Consider the following 17626-nt stretch of genomic DNA (forward strand, 5'->3'; position numbering starts at 1 on the left):
CGGCAACCTGTCGCCGGAAGTTGGGGGGAGCAATAAGAGGAAGTCTCCAATGATTTCGGGACACTCCTCCCAACCTCCAAAGTCGGCGCTGAAGGCTCGCAAGCGTGTCAACTCAACTCAACTCCCCAAGTCGAAGCCGTTTGTGGAGTCGGAAGATGATGAGGACCCAATTGTTCAGGTATGTGTTCTGGCTGATTTCTGACATGCTCTCAATTTGTTGCAGCCGATTTCACGTGAAGTGCCGGAGGTCGTCCTTCCCCAGCGCACCATTGTGGTAAGGAAGCCCCAGTTGCCTCGGTCACCTGGTTCCCCCAAGAAGCAATCATTTGGGCCTGCTTCGGTAAGTTTGCATTTTTCGTTTGGACTTTAAATATATGCTCATGTGTCCACAGCTGACTGCCGGCAGTCGTCCGGAGGTTACGGTGAGTCGTTTGGACATGTCCGGACCTCCCATGTATAATTCCCACTCATTCCCATTACATTAGAAATCTCCCATCAGCCGTCCGGAGGCTCGGGTAAGTCCTAGAAGTTTTCCAGAAACTCATGTGTATTAAAAATCTGTCAGGCAACCTCCGGCAGGCGTCTGGAAGTTGAGGAGGAGTCCTCCGATGATACTTCCAGTGCTTCGGATGGTGACCCGCCGGCCACTACCACATTTGATATCACCATTCCCGGCCCAGTGAGTACTCAAATAAATTCCCCTTAGTCCATCTACTAACGGATACTACAGAACAACCCCTGCCATTATTGTGTCAAGGAAAATTGGCCCTGTGCAACTCGATTGGACAAGAGGTCCAGCCTCCCCTGCTTGTCTTGCATCCGCTGCTCCACCAAGAAGATCAAATGCAACCCTGCATCTCTGGGATCCCCGCCCAAACGGACCCGAGGGAAGTCTACCACCGGCCGGACGCGTTCCAAGACACCTGCCCCTGCTCCATCCAATGCTCCATCTCCCTCCCGGTCAAGGGCCTGAACTCGTAGTCAATCTCATGGCCCTTCCCGAACTCCGGCCATCCCTGCTGCAACCACACCCCAGGTGCAGTCACATGGTCGCAGCAAGACCATCACTACCAAGAAGACACCTGCACCTGCACCTGCACCTGCACCTGCACCTGCACCTGTCCCTGCACCTGTCCCTGCACCTGCGCCAGCTGGTAAGTCACCCATACTTTTGATGACCGGCTGACCAAATTTTTTACTTAGCAGTCAGGTCTTCCAGCGTCGCAGTGCCTCGTGCAGCACTCAATGTTCCCATGCCGGATCTCCATTCCATGGCAATCGTGATTCGGGATGGTGCAGCTCGCATCACTATTCTTGAGGCTCGGGTGCAGGAGCAGGACGCTAAGATTGATACCCTGCAATGCCTCCATGAGAGCCTCCGGCGCACAGTGGTCAACCGGCACCCTTCATTTTCACTTCCGGACACACCGGCCAATGGAATAATGTTGCTTGGTCAAGGAGGTCCCCCCCGTCCATGTCACCCCTCCCCTCCGCACTTTCCAACCTCATTGATTTGGACTTTTCAGTCATGCAACCTACACCCTTGATGCCTGAGCATGAATCTGCTGTGGTAGGTCCCATGGTTGAGCCCACCCAAGTTCAGCCTGAGGGTCCACAATCCTCTGGCGAAATTGTTCTCCCTGATGAACCAGGCAACCTCCTGCCAGAATCCCCCGGCGATATTGTGGTCCCTAATGAACCAGGTAACCTCCTGCCAGAATATGATTCTTCTGATGAGGAGATGGATGTTGAGGGAAAGGTTGATCTTCCTGGTGAGGAGGTTGAAATGGCTACATAATTGCTCAGTGATAGATGTACATAAATGTTTTTCCATGCATGTTACCTATGCCACAATTGAATCATTCAATGATCACTCCCGATATCCAGAACTCGAAACTGCAGATTGAGGTAGATATCACCCGAAACCCGAACACCCGAATGTCAAATTATCAGTGCCGAACCCCGAGTCCCGGGTGCTGGGTACCGAGTCCCGACACCTGGAACTCAGGATTTGACATTTTAGACGAACGACATCTTCCAGACATGTTTAAATCAACCTATGTATATCTGTAAACATTTTACTAACCCCCAAACCCCAAACCAAGATGTACCAACCCCCGAACCCCGAAACCCGAGAGTGCCGGGTCTCGGGTATTGGGTGTCCGGAACTCGGAACTTGGGAGAATTTGGGGAGATCAATACAATTTAATTTACAATCGAGTTGATTGACAACACATTGACTTACCCATGTTTGCAATATATTTTTGTTTAGACATACCGAGTTCCGAGTTCCGGACACCCGAGACCCGAGACTGCCGGGTCTCGGGTTTCAGGTGTCCGGAACTCGGAACTGGGGAAAATTTGGGGAGATCAATACAATTTGATTCACAATCAAGTTGATTGACAACACATTGAATTAACTATGTTTGCAATATATTTTTGTTTAGACATACCGAGTTCCGAGTTCCGGACACCCGAGACCCGAGACTGCCAGGTCTCGGGTGTCCGGAACTCGGAACTCGGTATGTCTAAACAAAAATATATTGCAAACATAGTTAATTCAATGTGTTGTCAATCAACTTGATTGTGAATCAAATTGTATTGATCTCCCCAAATTTTCCCCAGTTCCAAGTTCCGGACACCCGAAACCCGAGACCCGGCAGTCTCGGGTCTCGGGTGTCCGGAACTCGGAACTCGGTATGTCTAAACAAAAATATATTGCAAACATGGGTAAGTCAATGTGTTGTCAATCAACTCGATTGTAAATTAAATTGTATTGATCTCCCCAAATTCTCCCAAGTTCCGAGTTCCGGACACCCATACCCGAGACCCGGCACTCTCGGGTTTCGGGGTTCGGGGGTTGGTACATCTCGGTTTGGGGTTTGGCACTGAAAATTTGACATATATATTTTTGTGAGTGTTGTGCTTCTGGTGTCCATGCTTAGAAATAGGATTTGTTGCACACCAGGGTTCAGGTGTGGGGTTTTTCCACTTCAGTCCTGGATTATTGGTCAATGCCACACATGATAGATTCATGTTTTTGTGCTTAGGGGTTTAGATTTGGTGGTTGATGGTAGGTATATGCACTGATAGTGTACATGTATCCTATGTGTTTGATTCGCTGGTGGCTACATCAGCTGTATGTCTTGATGGAACATATCTAGGCTCACCCATATATGTAATACACCTGTTGGCCCGCCCGTCTATGTATTATCCCCCACGTCAGCCGACCCGTCTATGTGATACATCCTATGTTGGCCCACCCGTCTATATAATACATCCTACATCGGCCCACCCGTCTATATAATTATACCCCACCTCGGCCCACCTGTCTATGTAATAAATATTTTATAGCACCCTCGGCCCACCGGTCTATTTGATATCCCTTTCGTCGGCCCACCCGTATATGTAATACATTCCACGTCGGCCCACCTGTATATGTAATACACCCTACGTCAGCCCACCCGTCTATGTAATATTCCCCTACCTCGGCCCACCCATATATGTAATACACCCACGTCGGCCTGCCCGTCTATATAACAATATTTGCCTTACATCTCTCTTCAGCCCAGCTGTCTATAATATCCTACTCTACATATTACCCAGATGGGCCCACCCATCTCCATGAATGATCATATTCCCCCGGCCCATCCGTCAACATTAAGGATATATATATCATTGGCATACATGGGCCCACCCGTCTCCATCGGAAATAATATGAGTCCCGGCCCATCCGTCATCATCGAGAATATACACAACATGGGCCCATGATCAGCTGGCCCGTCTCATACGAGATATTATGGAGGTTGGGTGGCCCGTATAATACGGAATTTGTCACTGAAGGGGCTCAGAATGATATATCTTATAGGGAGCTGGTGCGCGCACACATATTCACCCACATGAGATGGCCAGAGTTGGTGTCAGCCGCACCAATCATACTCAATGTTTGCCCTATGCTTCGAAAGACATTTTAGAGCACCAACAAGTCTATAACAATGTACTGGCTACATTCAGCGAACTCTTCGAATGGTTAGAACATGTGGTGAGTGTACTTGACAGAATGTGTTTACCTTGACATTGACTTTCATCCCAGATGAAGACACACTTACCAGAGGAGTATGAAGTCATCATTGAACTCAGTCACAATCTCCCTGGTGGAGAATGCTCACCGGTGGCTCCATTTCTATCCATTGTCATAAATATCAATGTCACCACAGAGGCCCACAGAGACAGGTTTGATAAGGACCTGTGTCTCATCCTGCCCATAGGCAAGTTCAAGGCTGGGGCTTTAGTACACTTCGAGCAGGGATTGGTGTTGGAGCTACGATGTGGCAACTTCGTCATTTTTCCCTCTGATGACACCACTCATTTTAATCTTCACTATGAGGGTAAGAGAGCATCATTTGTCTTCCATACCGATAAAGGCTTTGATAAGTGGAAGAATGGGCGTAACGGATGGGCCATTAACAATCACTTTCACTGATTGAGTGAGTGCTGAAATCCCCTCATTTCTGATTGTGTTTTGACTACAACCACTGTTCAAGCTATTATGCAACTTCGTAGTGCAATGCCCTGATACAAGTCAACAATACGGCACTTGACAGTTTAACACTACTCCGTAGCACAACTCCTCACACTTTCATGTGATTGTAATGCAATACACTCAGTCACGCTTCAACAAGAATCTGTATTTTTTTTGCTGTAATATCTTGTCTTAGTGTTCTGACTTCAAGTCTCCTGCCCTTGCGATCACTTGTAGTTCCCATCTGGTAAGTCTTCTGTTCTGTTTGACACATGCTAATTTTTTGTTGGTTCTCTGCACCTGCCAATCATACTTCTGCAGGGGGAAGAGTCTCTTTGCGACCTTATTCTCTTCGCCTCATTATTCTTCCCCAGGAGGGCAGGCAGGGACAGCATGGCTATGAGTATGGCTAGTGTTTGTACTTCAAGTCTCTCGCCCTTGAGATCACTTGGAGTTCCTGTCTGGTAAGTTTTTTGTTCTGTTCGACGCATGCTAATTTCTATTTAGTTCTCTGCACCCGCCAATGATACTTCTGCAGGGGGAAGAGAATCTCTTCGCGACCTATTCGCATCCCCCGATGATTCTTCCCCAGGAGGGTGAGCAGGTACAACATGGGTATGAGTATGGGCAGGGGGAGTACTACGAGATGGGGAACATGCAGCAGTACTAAACATTCTATGTCTGGTGCTTGTTTCCTATTTTTTCACGATCTTTGATGTTTTCTTCCTCTTTAGCGGTTCACACTGCAGCGGTCTATATTGCTATGTAGGGTAGTTCTCTACACCCGCCAACGATGCTTCTGCAAGAAGAAGAAGAGAGTCTCTTCGCGACCTATTTGCATCCCCCAATGATTCTTCCCCAGGAGGGCGAGCAGGTACAGCATGGGTATGAGTATGGGCAGGGGGAGTACTACAAGACGGGGAATAGGTATGTGGTTATGTAGTAGGACTCGGAGAATGTCAGTGTGAGATGAGACAGGATAATGAAGAAAGTAAGTCGACGTAAACCAAAGTAGAGCATCATCTAAACGGAAACATCCAGGCCTGTATCATAATATTTGAGCGAGTTCAGGTAGACTTTTTTCAAGAGTGTATCGTACCTATCTGAATACTGCTGCGAATTTTGTCGCTGCGTCGAAAACTGCATGCACGGCCTCTCTCATGGCACTCATAGCTCCCTGAATCGCCCTTCTCAAAAGTGTTTTCAATCTCTGTCTGGCGCTCGTGCTAGCACCGATGGCGGGAGTGTTCGAGGGAGTGTTATTGGGAGTGGCGATGGGCGAGACAGCAGGAGCGGGTGCGATGGCATTAGACTACATGCTGATAAGTTGATGCTCTACACTAATTAGTTACCATACCATCGCCCAAAAATAGTCAGCTTGATTCTACATTTCATTAGCCGAGCACATATTTCACAAAAGTCCTTACAATGATCGTCCTCGGCATGGTCCCCATCGTTCCGTTCTCACTGAATACATCGGAGCCCATTTAATTTGATTGTGCTGTTATTGTTGGATCAGGGGGCAATATGTCTACTTCCAGGTATCTATTATGTATGAATTATGTGTCAATTGAAGTTCTTTGTCACATGATTATGTGATATGTCACACTCATCATCACAAACACTCACAATATCAGTGTACATACCATGCATTGCGTGTATTCATGAGTTGTATTCATGCTCCATAACTTAAGTAAGTGAAGTTTGTGCAAATAGATTGAACGCTCAAACTTTGTCTCTACAGGTCTGGTTTGTCACTATGGTGTCTCTTCCCCTTCTTCTGTTGAGCTTTGTCTCAGATTCGTTATGATGTACTAAATCTTAAATCTTACCTAGAACATGTGGAGATGGCGCATCCCATTCTATTTGGGCTGGACTGTAGCTGTCCACATTGGGAGGTGCGTATTTCTCTAGAATCCCTGCTCGGTGGTTCTCTTCTAGCCACCTCAATCTGTATTTTTTGTATAGTTCGAAATAACGACTGCAGTTCTTCTCTACTACCTCCAGACGTTCTTGGAGCCCAGTTAACGTGATATGTTCAACTGCATCGTTGGCAGGAGTCTCCTTTTTTTTCGGTTGTAGATGAGTATCCTCTGAGTTGGTGCACAAGCTTCTGTACCAGTGCGGGTGAGTTATTTAAGTATGTTATGAAGGACTTTGGACAGACATGACGGACATAGACACCTCTGATCCCTCACCTCTCTGGATATTGTCTGTCTTCACATTGATCTCCATCCTTTGGAAGGTAAAGTTTATAAGTGCATTTAGGGATATCGACTCAGACAAACTTACCGCAGGTTCAACTTTCCACAGCAGCCTTTTATCACTAATGATTGTTGCATTGCGAGAAAATGATTTCAAGTTCAACACAAATGTACGCTTTATACTACTCCGCAGGAACTACAATCCTCTCAACAGATGCTCACTTATTGTTTCAATTTGTTCGGGCCATCTAGATGTTTGACATCCACGTAAGGCTCTGTGGCCACATTACAGCATACCAATGGCATGCCCATTGGCGCACTGACATAATGAAATGGCGCCAACATGATATCTTGTTATTGGGATGAGGCTGTGCCTCTACTAATCATGTATAAGTAAATCATCTCGGCTGGTCTACCTGTGAGTCGTCAATATGGACGATGATAATTCATCCTCAAATGAATCTCGCAAGAGAGGTTCATCAGCTCTTCAGCTAGGACCTCGCAAAAGAGCGTGAGTTTTCAAATCACTCAAATTCTCTGGCCTGACCCTGCATTTTAGGTTGAAATCTGATCCCTTAGTTTCGCACGGGAGGCATTTTGGCCGGACAGTTTTCGCTCTCTGCAACTACCCTTCCCTTTTAACCAATGGTATATTACGATTGGAACAACTGGAGGATGCATCCATAGAAGATTTTTCTGCTGAGTTAATACTGTCTTAATTCTTACTCACAATAATCTGACACAGTTGTTAGAGAGCGACGAGAGCACCTAGTCTTTGAAAGACTCTTAGACTCATACCCTGGACTTCTAGAGCGACTGCGAGAAGGCTCAGAGGAAGAAGTTCTTCACGTTGGAGAACTAGTGAGTCACTCATATCTACCAAACATCCTTAGTGCTTAACTGGCAGATCAGTAAGGGAGCATCTGCTGCTCGAGGTGAAGACACCAAGTCGTTGAAACCTATGGTGATCGACTGGATAGTACCTGCAGGAGAACTGGTCCTGCCTCCTTTGCCACGGAATTCCAAGATCGGTCGTGGCTTCAACCACCCTCTCACTGGCCAATTACTCTGTCCTGCTGAATTGGATTGGAATGACGCAGAGTAGGCTGCTTTATTTTTATTCAGACATCAATCGCTGACACTTCTTGATGCTGACCAGGACAAAAAAACAGCTGCAAAGTGGTGAAATTGCTGTCAGTGGAGATCAATGGCCTCGTTTCCTGTACGCCAATGAGACCTATGATCCAGACGATCCTTGGAACGGCCTTCTTAGAAGCCACCTGCTTATCAATGTGAGTACACTTGGTGTCTTTCTGAATTACATGATCACTTAACGTATATACTCTTACAAGGCATTCAGGCATGTGTTTACATCGCCGAGTTCGGTGGAAAAAGAGCCCAAGGCTACGCGTGCTGGCAATGCCCGAATTCATGGTATGATGTGACCTCCTTCTGCCCCAATCACTTCTGCCACTCTTCTAGACATATTGTCTATCAATTTTGGGTATTCCTCTTTGGTGATTCCATCATACTCTGCTATAACACTGTCTCATAGTTGGAATAACCCCTATGGTGAATCTTGATATGCTATAAGTAATTTCTTGAGTGATTCTCAGAGGTATTCAATAGGGTTGATGTCTTGAGTCTATGTTGAACATGATAGAATAGTAATATCATGGTCTGCAGGCTATTGGTGGCTGATTTGGAGGTATACTTAGGGTCATTGTCTTATCACAAAACAGTATCTTCTTCATTAACTTATAACTCCTGCATGCTTCTTAGCAGACATTCCTGTCAAATGAGTATTTACTACTCTGTATTCATACTCCCCTTTGCTTCATAGAAAATTCCCATTCCATTTTATCTCATATAGTCCTATACCATCAAGTTTTCATCTTGAAACTTAAGGTGTTTATTTAACTTTTCTTTATCTTAATGATTGTCCTATCTATTTTAATACAAATTCCTTGCCATATGATCTCATCCTATTGATTTTAACCATATCTAATTAGATAAACCTCTTTCGGCTATCAGCAGTCTAATATCTGTACTTGAAAGTAGCATCTTGTCTTTTCTTTTTATAGGTTGGAGACAGAAGAATCTGTTTTTCTTGATTATAGCTTTAAGATGGGCTGTCTTGAGAGTCTGTCTGACTATTTGAGTAGAGATAGTCATAGGAATGATGGAAATAATCAATTTAGTCACTTTATTAACATCAGCAGCCTTTTAAATTAGAATATAGTGATTAAGAGATCTTAAGTCTTATAGAGCAACCTTCTAGATTGGCTACCAAATAACTTAAAGACCATGATATTACTATTCTATCATGTTCAACATAGACTCAAGACATCAACCCTATTGAATACCTCTGAGAATCACTCAAGAAATTACTTATAGCATATCAAGATTCACCATAGGGGTTATTCCAACTATGAGACAGTGTTACAGCAGAGTATGATGGAATCACCAAAGAGGAATACCCAAAATTGATAGACAATATGTCTAGAAGAGTGGCAGAAGTGATTGGGGCAGAAGGAGGTCACACACAGTACTAGAATTATAGAGATTACATTAGTTAAACTCAAAGTCAAAAAGTGTCCCAATGAGTCATCAAATTAAAATACTCATATCTTCACATAATGTCATTACTTTCCCACGGTATAGGGAACCGAAATGAAGCTGAGAAGCAGACCTTTCCGACATCTTCCTATAGCTTAGTCATATTTCCACGTCTTGACTCATGATATAGCAATTATGTGAAAAGCTACAAACATTGGGACACTTTTTTGAGCCACTGTATATCGCAACGCAGGTCATTGAAATACTTTCGATCATTGTATTTTTGTGGCTGACGATTGAGACAGGTTCGATTTGCAATTTGTTCATCATCAGTGTTTTCTCGCACAGATACAACAACTGATTCAGAGACGTTTTACCACTCTCTTCTTGACCTTCTGGAAGATCCAGATGAAAGAGGGGAAGTAACAGATCTCTTTGTGTGGTGGAATTGGTAAGCCAATAATTTTCTGACGAGTTTTTGAGGTCTCAGTCCTATTGGTTTAGTCAGATATTTCCCACTTCATCAGCAGCTAAACGAACTCTCAAAGCTAACAGTGCTCTCTCTAAGATTCGCCAAAAGCGTGCAGCTCTCAAAGATGCAAATGCCGGTGCTTTGTAATGCATATCTGTGTTGTCCTGGCTAGTTGGTAGTGAAATTTTGTAATATAAATGCTGCCTATTGCTATGCCTATTGCTATGTGCCGCTGAGATCTTTTGCCGATGAGATGTTTGATACCAAATAATAATTGGCTACCCCACAATATTGTTGTGATGCCACATGAACATTCCTGAAAGGCAGTAGCACCATGTGAGACTCACCTTGCAGCTAGATGTCAGTGCCGGACATCCAGTCAATGCCTGACAGCACTCTGTCAGTCATGGACTCTTTGGTGGATATGGTGTGGGCTGGAAACTAAGGAGAGCACTGTGTTACAAGTAACATCGGCTACATGGCCCCCCTATCATTTTTCCCCTTCGTCCTCGCCCTCGTATGCCTCCGGCTCGTACTTCTCTACCGACTATCCGTTGACCGGATCCTCGGGACCGTTCCCGCCCCTCGCTTCCCCCTCCCATCGCACCAACGTGCGCACGTGCCTTCGGGCTATGACTCGTTCTGACTCGTGCCACCAATGTGGCTTTCCTTATCTTGTCTTATCTTTCCTTTGACTCGTGCATGATGCACATTGTATCATTTACCGTTGGCTCGTTCCAACGTTTCTCGGTCTCATTCCGCATTCGACCTTACATCACTAATCAGGCTCTGCTACCAGTGTACCTATACCCTTTCCGTTTCCCCTTTGCCCTTACCTACAGTACGGTAGCCTTGCCCTTAACCCTTTCCACTTAGTATAAGTAGTCGGTCACTCTGTACTAGATTCCCTAACTTGAATCTACTCAATCTTCCCTCGAACATACTTCCCTCTGAAGCCCCCTCAGCTTCAGTCTCTAGTATCTTTTCTTAGGTGCTCATCGCGCCTAAGTCTACCTCGATCGACCACCTCATAGTTCGGACAAGACTGTCCTTACTTTGAGAACGTCAGTGACTTTGAAGACATCCGTCTTAGAAGTCACGTGACACGCGCGTCTCTGATATCTGCCGACTCAACGTCGCCAGTCTCAGTCGCTACACCGGACCCTTCCGGTTACGTCACGAACGTTAGCGGACGACGCCCCTCTTAGGGCTCCGCATAACAGATCTATTTGAGTGCGTAACACACTGTAAATTTGCAGCCATTGGGGAGATATTGGCAGCAGCACCATGTGAGACTTACCTTGCGATGCAAGGCCACCTTTGAACCTCATGGCACATTTGACAGATTCATAATTCAGAACCAAGCCTTACCAGCAACTGTCAAGTGATGTCAAGATGCTAGCTGATTTTCAAACTTAGCATGTTTCCCACACCTTACAATTGGTGACCATGCGTTGCAAACAGTTGGTGTGATTGACAATTTGGAAGTATTCACAATTTGTTTAGCAAGTGATAAAGATGACATTGAGCCAGCAAGCTGATAGACTTTATGACATCTCCCTCCTATATAGAAAAGATAGGGGTGGCACCTTTCATCGATGTAACTCCGGGTATATAAAGCTTTGTCTGTTGATCTATCATAATGATGCTTATTTGATTGAATTTAGACTAGACAATACAATATAAAACATTATCTTTGTTCGGTCAATTCCCTGATGAAATATTGATTTGTTGAATTTTGATTCGGCGAATTTTGCCAGTCCATACATAGCCTTAGTAAGTTAGCCAAAGTCACTTAAGTGGGCTTTAAGTCTGTTTAAGGCAGCATAAGTAACGTGTATTTCTACTGATGACTGCATGGTTCTGTGCAACAGTTTACCAACAAACATTTTGCGTGCGCGACTCCGGTTCTTCTATGTCATTGCAACTCGGCGTCCATCGAGCAGTGATACCTACTTTAACACAACTCAGAACATTGTCACTATTCTATGCAATATACCACTCAAAGTGACACTCGTCGAACATTCGGTCAATACGGACAAACTATTCGTTGAGAATTAATGTCTACTGTTACTCACACTTTTTACCAGAGCAAGTTACTCGCCCATTCGGTAGTCATCTGCAGCGAGCAAAAATATATTGTGCAAAGACCAAATGACACCGTTCTCTTCACTGATGAGCATCGCCCGAGTGTCTCGTAGTTCTGCACGCTGCAACCTCCTTCCTTGTCCTTCTCAAACCAGGCTCATATTCCAATGCATGAACCTGTGCGAGCACATTGTCTCCTAGACCCGTGCCAGTGAAAAAGTCCTCGAGGCAAATAGGGCTACCAGGCCTGTGTACTTGCAAATTAGTCTTTCCTCGACAATGCCAAACATTCCCATGTGAAAGCAGTTGGCAAATTTACGCTGATTGTTGCGATGCTTAACAATATATTACTTTAAATATCATTCTCATTTGTTCACAGGTTCTCTGATGTTGGCCTACGACCGGTCTTTTGGATCTGATCTACATACATTCTCCGAAAGCTGAGTTTTCATCGCTTACGAAGCTGATTGATAAAGCATGGAGAACGATGATGTGAGGTACTTGTCCGACTGTTCTCGGCGTCGCCATATCATCTGCTTCTGATGCTGACTGTGCTGCAGGACAGAAGACCTGCCAGACGATTTGACGCCTTTTATCACTCGAACAACTCTGGACCACGTTCGTGGAGGTGCATTTGGCGATGTCTGGAAATGCAACTACAATCATGATGCAAATGGTATTTCTACCCTCGTCAGTCCATGTGTTAAATTCAATTTACTATGCAACCTGCTAATCGATATCATGATCGGGACATTAATCGATAAGGTTGCGGTCAAGGCCTTCAGACTTCCAGAACATTATGATTTAGAGACACTCAACAGGGTAAGCTTCGTATGACAACTGGATAATAGCACGTGCTGACTTGTACTTTGGACGCACCCAGAAAATCAGCCGAGAGATAGGCATATTAAAGATTCTACGCCATAACAACATCGTACCCTTGTGAGGTATAGCAACCGGATTTGGACGAATTTCAGAGTTGCGCTGCTTGGTATCTCCGTGGATGCCAAACGGCACATTGAATGTATACCTAGTATCTAATCACAACGATCTAACAGTCCTCGATCGTTCACGTATCGTGAGTATTTCTCATCATATCCTATCACTTTTCAAGATAAACTGGAAGTTTCAAGCTGGAGGATGTTAGTGCTGGACTTCGTTACTGTTAGTTTTCATCTATTTTCTCAAGACATTCAAGTTGTGACTTTACCATTGGCGCAAGTGCACTCAATTTCTGTCATGCACGGGGATATAACAGGGGTAAGCCCAGAGCTGCTGCGGCATTCTTGAAAACTGATGAACACGCAGGCAAATATACTGATCGACAAAGGAGGCCATGCGAGATTAATCGACTTTGGTCTCTCCACCATCACACAACCCCTTATCGACCAGTCCCACTTGGCCGCGACATCCATACGTCCAGGCGCAATCCGCTATGCAGCACCAGAACTCGTTCTACCAGACAATACCCGTGAGCTACCAGTGCCTCTAGAAAAAGCTGATATATACTCTTTTGGTTGCATAATGCTTCAAGTGAGTTCTTAGTTCGAACACAAGATATTCGTTCAAGGGCTGACTGACCAGGTTCTCTTGGGTCGGCGTCCTTGGTCTGAGATCCCGTCAGAAGCGTTCATCATCGTTAGCATCTCGCATGGTCATGGACCGCAACGTCCTGATGGTCAACCTACCATAATAGACTCTGATTGGAAATTCATCCAAAAATGTCTGCAATCCGAACCCGAACTTCGGCCTTCGGCAGATGAAGTGCTTGACTTTGTCATGCATAGGTTTTCCTCTCCAGGTAATTCTACGTATTTCATGCTTTCCAACCATCCACTTACAAGAGCTTCAAGACCCTTGTCACGGCAGTGGACCACCTGACGATCCTTCCGACAATGGACCGGATAATGACCCCGGAGCTCCCCCACATAGTGGTTCTGATGAGTCAGATACGGCAGAAAAACCACTCGACAGTCCACCCCGCCCTGATCATGGACCGAAGACTTTTTTCATGGTCACGGATAGTTTGTTCACGCCCGCGGAAAGTTTGTCTGCCTCCACCTCGAGTACTTCTATATTTTCCACACCGCATCTTTCTTACAACGACTCAAGTAACACAATATCTGGGTCCTCCACTAGATGAGAATCTGTTAGTTGTTGACCCTCTGACCGTGCCTCACTACAACTAATCGACCCTTGCAGATGAACCATTTACTCGATGAGATGTTTCAGTGCATGTGGGGTAGTTCTGACGGGTTGCATTGCAATGACTTGTTTTTTGGCTACAATCTTTCTGCTCACCTACGTGAAGTTCATGGAATTTGTGGTCCAGGCAAATCTCGCATCCACCAGGCGATAGTGTCATTATGATGTATTATATTCCTCTCATAGTAGAAGAGAGGTGTTATATCCCGGTCTATGACACAATGTGTGGGAAAGTGATACATCAATCACAGCGCCATGATATATCATGTACTTACTGAGGATTTAGCAGCCGAAGATGATACATCAATCATACTAGCGCCATGATATATCATACTTACAGAGGATATACTACCAGCCATAGAGCCTTGATATATCAGGTACTTTCAAGTTTTGCAGCTGCAGTTACTGTATATTTTAATGATATATCACCCACTGAAAACGAGCTGAATGATCCTCTGAACTACTGGATGGGTGATGCTTCCTTCATTAGTAGCCAGGCGTCACCCGCCTCAGTGGGTCACACACAAGCACAGCTGCAATACATATGATGTATTCTATACACCCTCCTCCCAGTCTCGCCACACTTGAAAATAGTGATATATCAATTATTGCAGCCACGCAGTGGCTGCAATAATTGATATATCACTATTTCACGCGGTGGCTGCAATAACTGATATATCACTATTTTCAAGCGTGGCAGCAATACCTATAGGCTATGATGTATCATATATTCCCTCCCCCTGCGTACGGCTACAGTAATTGTATATTTTTATGATACATCACCTACCTTGATACCTCAGAACATAATATATCATGCATTTTCAGGCGCGGCAGCAATACCTATGATGTATCATATATTCCCGCCTCCCACAGCTGCAGTAATTGCATGTTCAAGTTTTGATGATATATCACCTACCTTAATGCCCTCAGTAGGATACATCCTCTCGAGGGGCTGCACTAACAGGACGGCGCTGGACCGTTGCACAATCACATCAATTTTCTCTTCTGGTCATCATTGACATGATTTCGCGTCTAGGATTATTCAACTTCATCTAAATTTTCAGGACATGATGTTATCTAGCTAGGTACATTGAAAACACAACGGAACTACTTCCGAGACCTTTTCTTCGACCCTCCAACACCACGCTGGACTTCAGTCAGCTTCCTCTTTGGTGCAAGCTTTGTTTCACGTTGTGAGTTATGGCCACCAATTTTATTGGCTCCATCAGCTCGCGTAGAAGGATGTGGTGCGCGTCCCGAGCGTCTGCCAGAGGCAGCGGTAGGTAATGAAGACACTGTCCTCACCTCCAAATTGGGTTGAGGATGATCATCAGCAGAAACACCTACAATGTCGTGAGGCGTCGGCCGGTGAGAAGCTGGCGAAGATTGACAGTCAACAGACACTGTCATCGCCTCCGAATTAGGTTGATGAGTTGGCTGGTGAGACGCCGGCGAAGGTTGATGTTCAACAGACTTGGAATGCGGTGACTTGGAGGCTGTGGATACAAGCGGGGACAAAGGTAACGGAATCGGTTGGTCTGGAGGTGAGCGTGGCCCTGAATTCAACATGGGCTGGTTAAACGCTAATGGATCACGGTGTTGGAGCGTGGGCAGCGCGTCGACCTCCTCGAGTGCAGGAAACACAAAGAACGAAGAAGGCTGGGGCAAGAGGGTGGTATGAAGCAGTGACAATGGATGAGGTAGGAAAGGAGGGACTGCTTCGGCTGATGGACCCACTGCGCTCAAACCTCGTTGTTGAATGCGATTAAAGGTGGGGGATGCGAGCGGGTCTTCGTTGAGCGCCATTGACTTTCTCCAAGCAGTGATTGGCGTGTCTGTCATGTTATGGGGAGATGGGAGGTTTGGGTCACTGCTACTAGTGTGCATCAACCAGTCACCATGTTCGTTCGCTCCCACAGACCCACCGAAGTCCAGGTTGATGTAAGGATTCAACACTAAGTCCCCCGGTTCTTGCAACAGAGAAGGACCAACCACAGGCCCGGATATCACATTCTCTCCAAGTGAGGACTCGTTCGGAAATTCGTCCAGTGAGATGAGGCCAACGGGCGCAAGATGAGACGAGGTCGGGGTAGATGAGGGTGCTGATATACACTTCGAAGATGGACCTATGGTATTTTTCATTAATAATAAATTTTGAGTCGTGTAGCCTGGAATTTCACTTACCATGGATGTATCCAAGGTGTCGTTCAAATGGTAATAGATACTGTTCATGGAAGTTTGGGGTAGACGCCTTGAAGCTCAGACCATCTGCGGTTTTACCATGGTGGTAACTGTTGATGAATCAACAAACAGTCGCAAAGAGGGAATTTGAAATACCTCAACGTCATGATGTCACCTTCACACAACGGATCAGCTCCACCCATGACAACGGTGTAGTGTCATCCACCTGTCAATGCTGAGAGTTCCTCGAAAACTTGACCTAGAATCAAAGGCAGCTCTTGAATTGTCCTTTACATAAATGGTGAGTGATCAGTACCAGTACTTAGTAATACGAATCAAATATGTTTACTTACCGATAAACTTCTTCCTTTGTTCTCGGATGCTGACCCTCAACATCGCCCAATCTTCTGGAAGCATTGAGACGTACAGTCTCCTCCCGAATTTCTTTCTTAACTTCTTCTGACTCTTCTGCAAAGCATTCAGTGGTGTGTAGCCGAACCGTACTAAGCCTTTGGGTAGGTTGCACAATATTATTTTTAAGAGCGTCTTCAACCAACGGTTTGACTTTTGACTCATAGTGCAGTTTGGAATACACTTCAATCTCTTTGAGGTCTCGAGTACCTCGTGCGCGCTGGCCAAGTAGTACAGACAGGGCTCTACCAGTTGAGCTGCCACCAGGTGTTGTCTTTCCCTTTGAGTTATTTCGGAACCATTCCCGCAATTTCTAACGAAGTTATATTCTATAATTAGGTCAATGTGAACACCACATACTTTGCGTCGTTCTGCCGCTCCCATTGGAGGTGAGTTGGACTGGCTGTCTTCTTGTTCGACTAAATCGGGTGTGTTTATAGAATCGAGCTGGGCTGTGTCGATAACGGACTCGATGCCTGCACTGCTGGGCTCATTTATGCCAGCGTTCTCATCACAAGGTGGGCTGCCATTTAGTTCTGTCTCTTCTGGAAAGTCGCTAAACCACCTTGGGAACAATGAATCGAAGAATCGAGGCAATTTCTTTTCTTTTTGCATCTGCAAGTATCCAGGCATCTCATTCTGCAGCCAGAGTAACTGCTCTGCGCTTGTCCATCTGGGGGGCGCCATCTGGATGTAAGGTGAGTATCTGTTATTTATGCTTGGTATCTCACTCACTCACCACTTGTTTTTTTTCACTCGGTTTCGTACAGAGCCAAACAGGGAGGTGCGGTGCCGACTTGACCCACTGATGTTTATTTTTCCTACTCAGCCGCAAAGTTTTTTTCCTCGATGAATCCGGTCATATTTACAACCAAGCAATACCAATCAGTGAGTGAGTGGTACAAATACATTTTTGCACTCGAACTGACACTATAATTCTCTCTACCTCCACCCACAACATGGACCACAGCAGCTCTGACATCA

General features: G+C 45.4%; 5 protein-coding genes across 5 annotated transcripts; 3 read left to right on the forward strand and 2 right to left on the reverse strand.

The window, feature by feature from the left end:
* Nucleotides 1-3868: 3868 nt before the first annotated feature.
* Nucleotides 3869-4384, forward strand: F5891DRAFT_913685 (uncharacterized protein; the record flags this gene model as incomplete). Its single annotated transcript, XM_041373667.1, has 2 exons — nt 3869-4042; nt 4094-4384. Coding segments are annotated over 2 exons (465 nt in total), but the record flags the coding sequence as incomplete, so codon positions are not given.
* A 1959-nt stretch (nt 4385-6343) lies between these two features.
* Nucleotides 6344-6864, reverse strand: F5891DRAFT_981631 (uncharacterized protein; the record flags this gene model as incomplete). The annotated part of the gene is made up of 3 exons (XM_041377137.1): nt 6344-6635; nt 6699-6758; nt 6815-6864. The coding sequence occupies 3 exons, from the start codon at nt 6862-6864 to the stop codon at nt 6344-6346; spliced, it is 402 nt and encodes a 133-aa protein (XP_041224301.1).
* A 293-nt stretch (nt 6865-7157) lies between these two features.
* On the forward strand, nt 7158-7831 carry F5891DRAFT_981632 (uncharacterized protein; the record flags this gene model as incomplete). The annotated part of the gene is made up of 4 exons (XM_041377138.1): nt 7158-7237; nt 7286-7374; nt 7472-7587; nt 7634-7831. The coding sequence occupies 4 exons, from the start codon at nt 7158-7160 to the stop codon at nt 7829-7831; spliced, it is 483 nt and encodes a 160-aa protein (XP_041224302.1).
* A 5310-nt stretch (nt 7832-13141) lies between these two features.
* F5891DRAFT_955050 (kinase-like domain-containing protein) lies at nt 13142-13726 on the forward strand (the record flags this gene model as incomplete). The annotated part of the gene is made up of 2 exons (XM_041375295.1): nt 13142-13378; nt 13430-13726. 2 exons carry the CDS (start codon nt 13142-13144, stop codon nt 13724-13726), a joined length of 534 nt encoding a protein of 177 aa, XP_041224303.1.
* Nucleotides 13727-15157: 1431 nt separating this feature from the next.
* F5891DRAFT_1190521 (uncharacterized protein) lies at nt 15158-17329 on the reverse strand (the record flags this gene model as incomplete). Its single annotated transcript, XM_041367314.1, has 6 exons — nt 15158-16176; nt 16235-16341; nt 16388-16406; nt 16458-16519; nt 16585-16955; nt 17003-17329. The coding sequence occupies 6 exons, from the start codon at nt 17327-17329 to the stop codon at nt 15158-15160; spliced, it is 1905 nt and encodes a 634-aa protein (XP_041224304.1).
* Nucleotides 17330-17626: the final 297 nt, after the last annotated feature.

The sequence above is a fragment of the Suillus fuscotomentosus genome, assembly GCF_016647785.1.
Source record: "Suillus fuscotomentosus strain FC203 chromosome Unknown F5891scaffold_37, whole genome shotgun sequence".
NCBI classification, from domain to species: Eukaryota; Fungi; Basidiomycota; class Agaricomycetes; order Boletales; family Suillaceae; genus Suillus; species Suillus fuscotomentosus.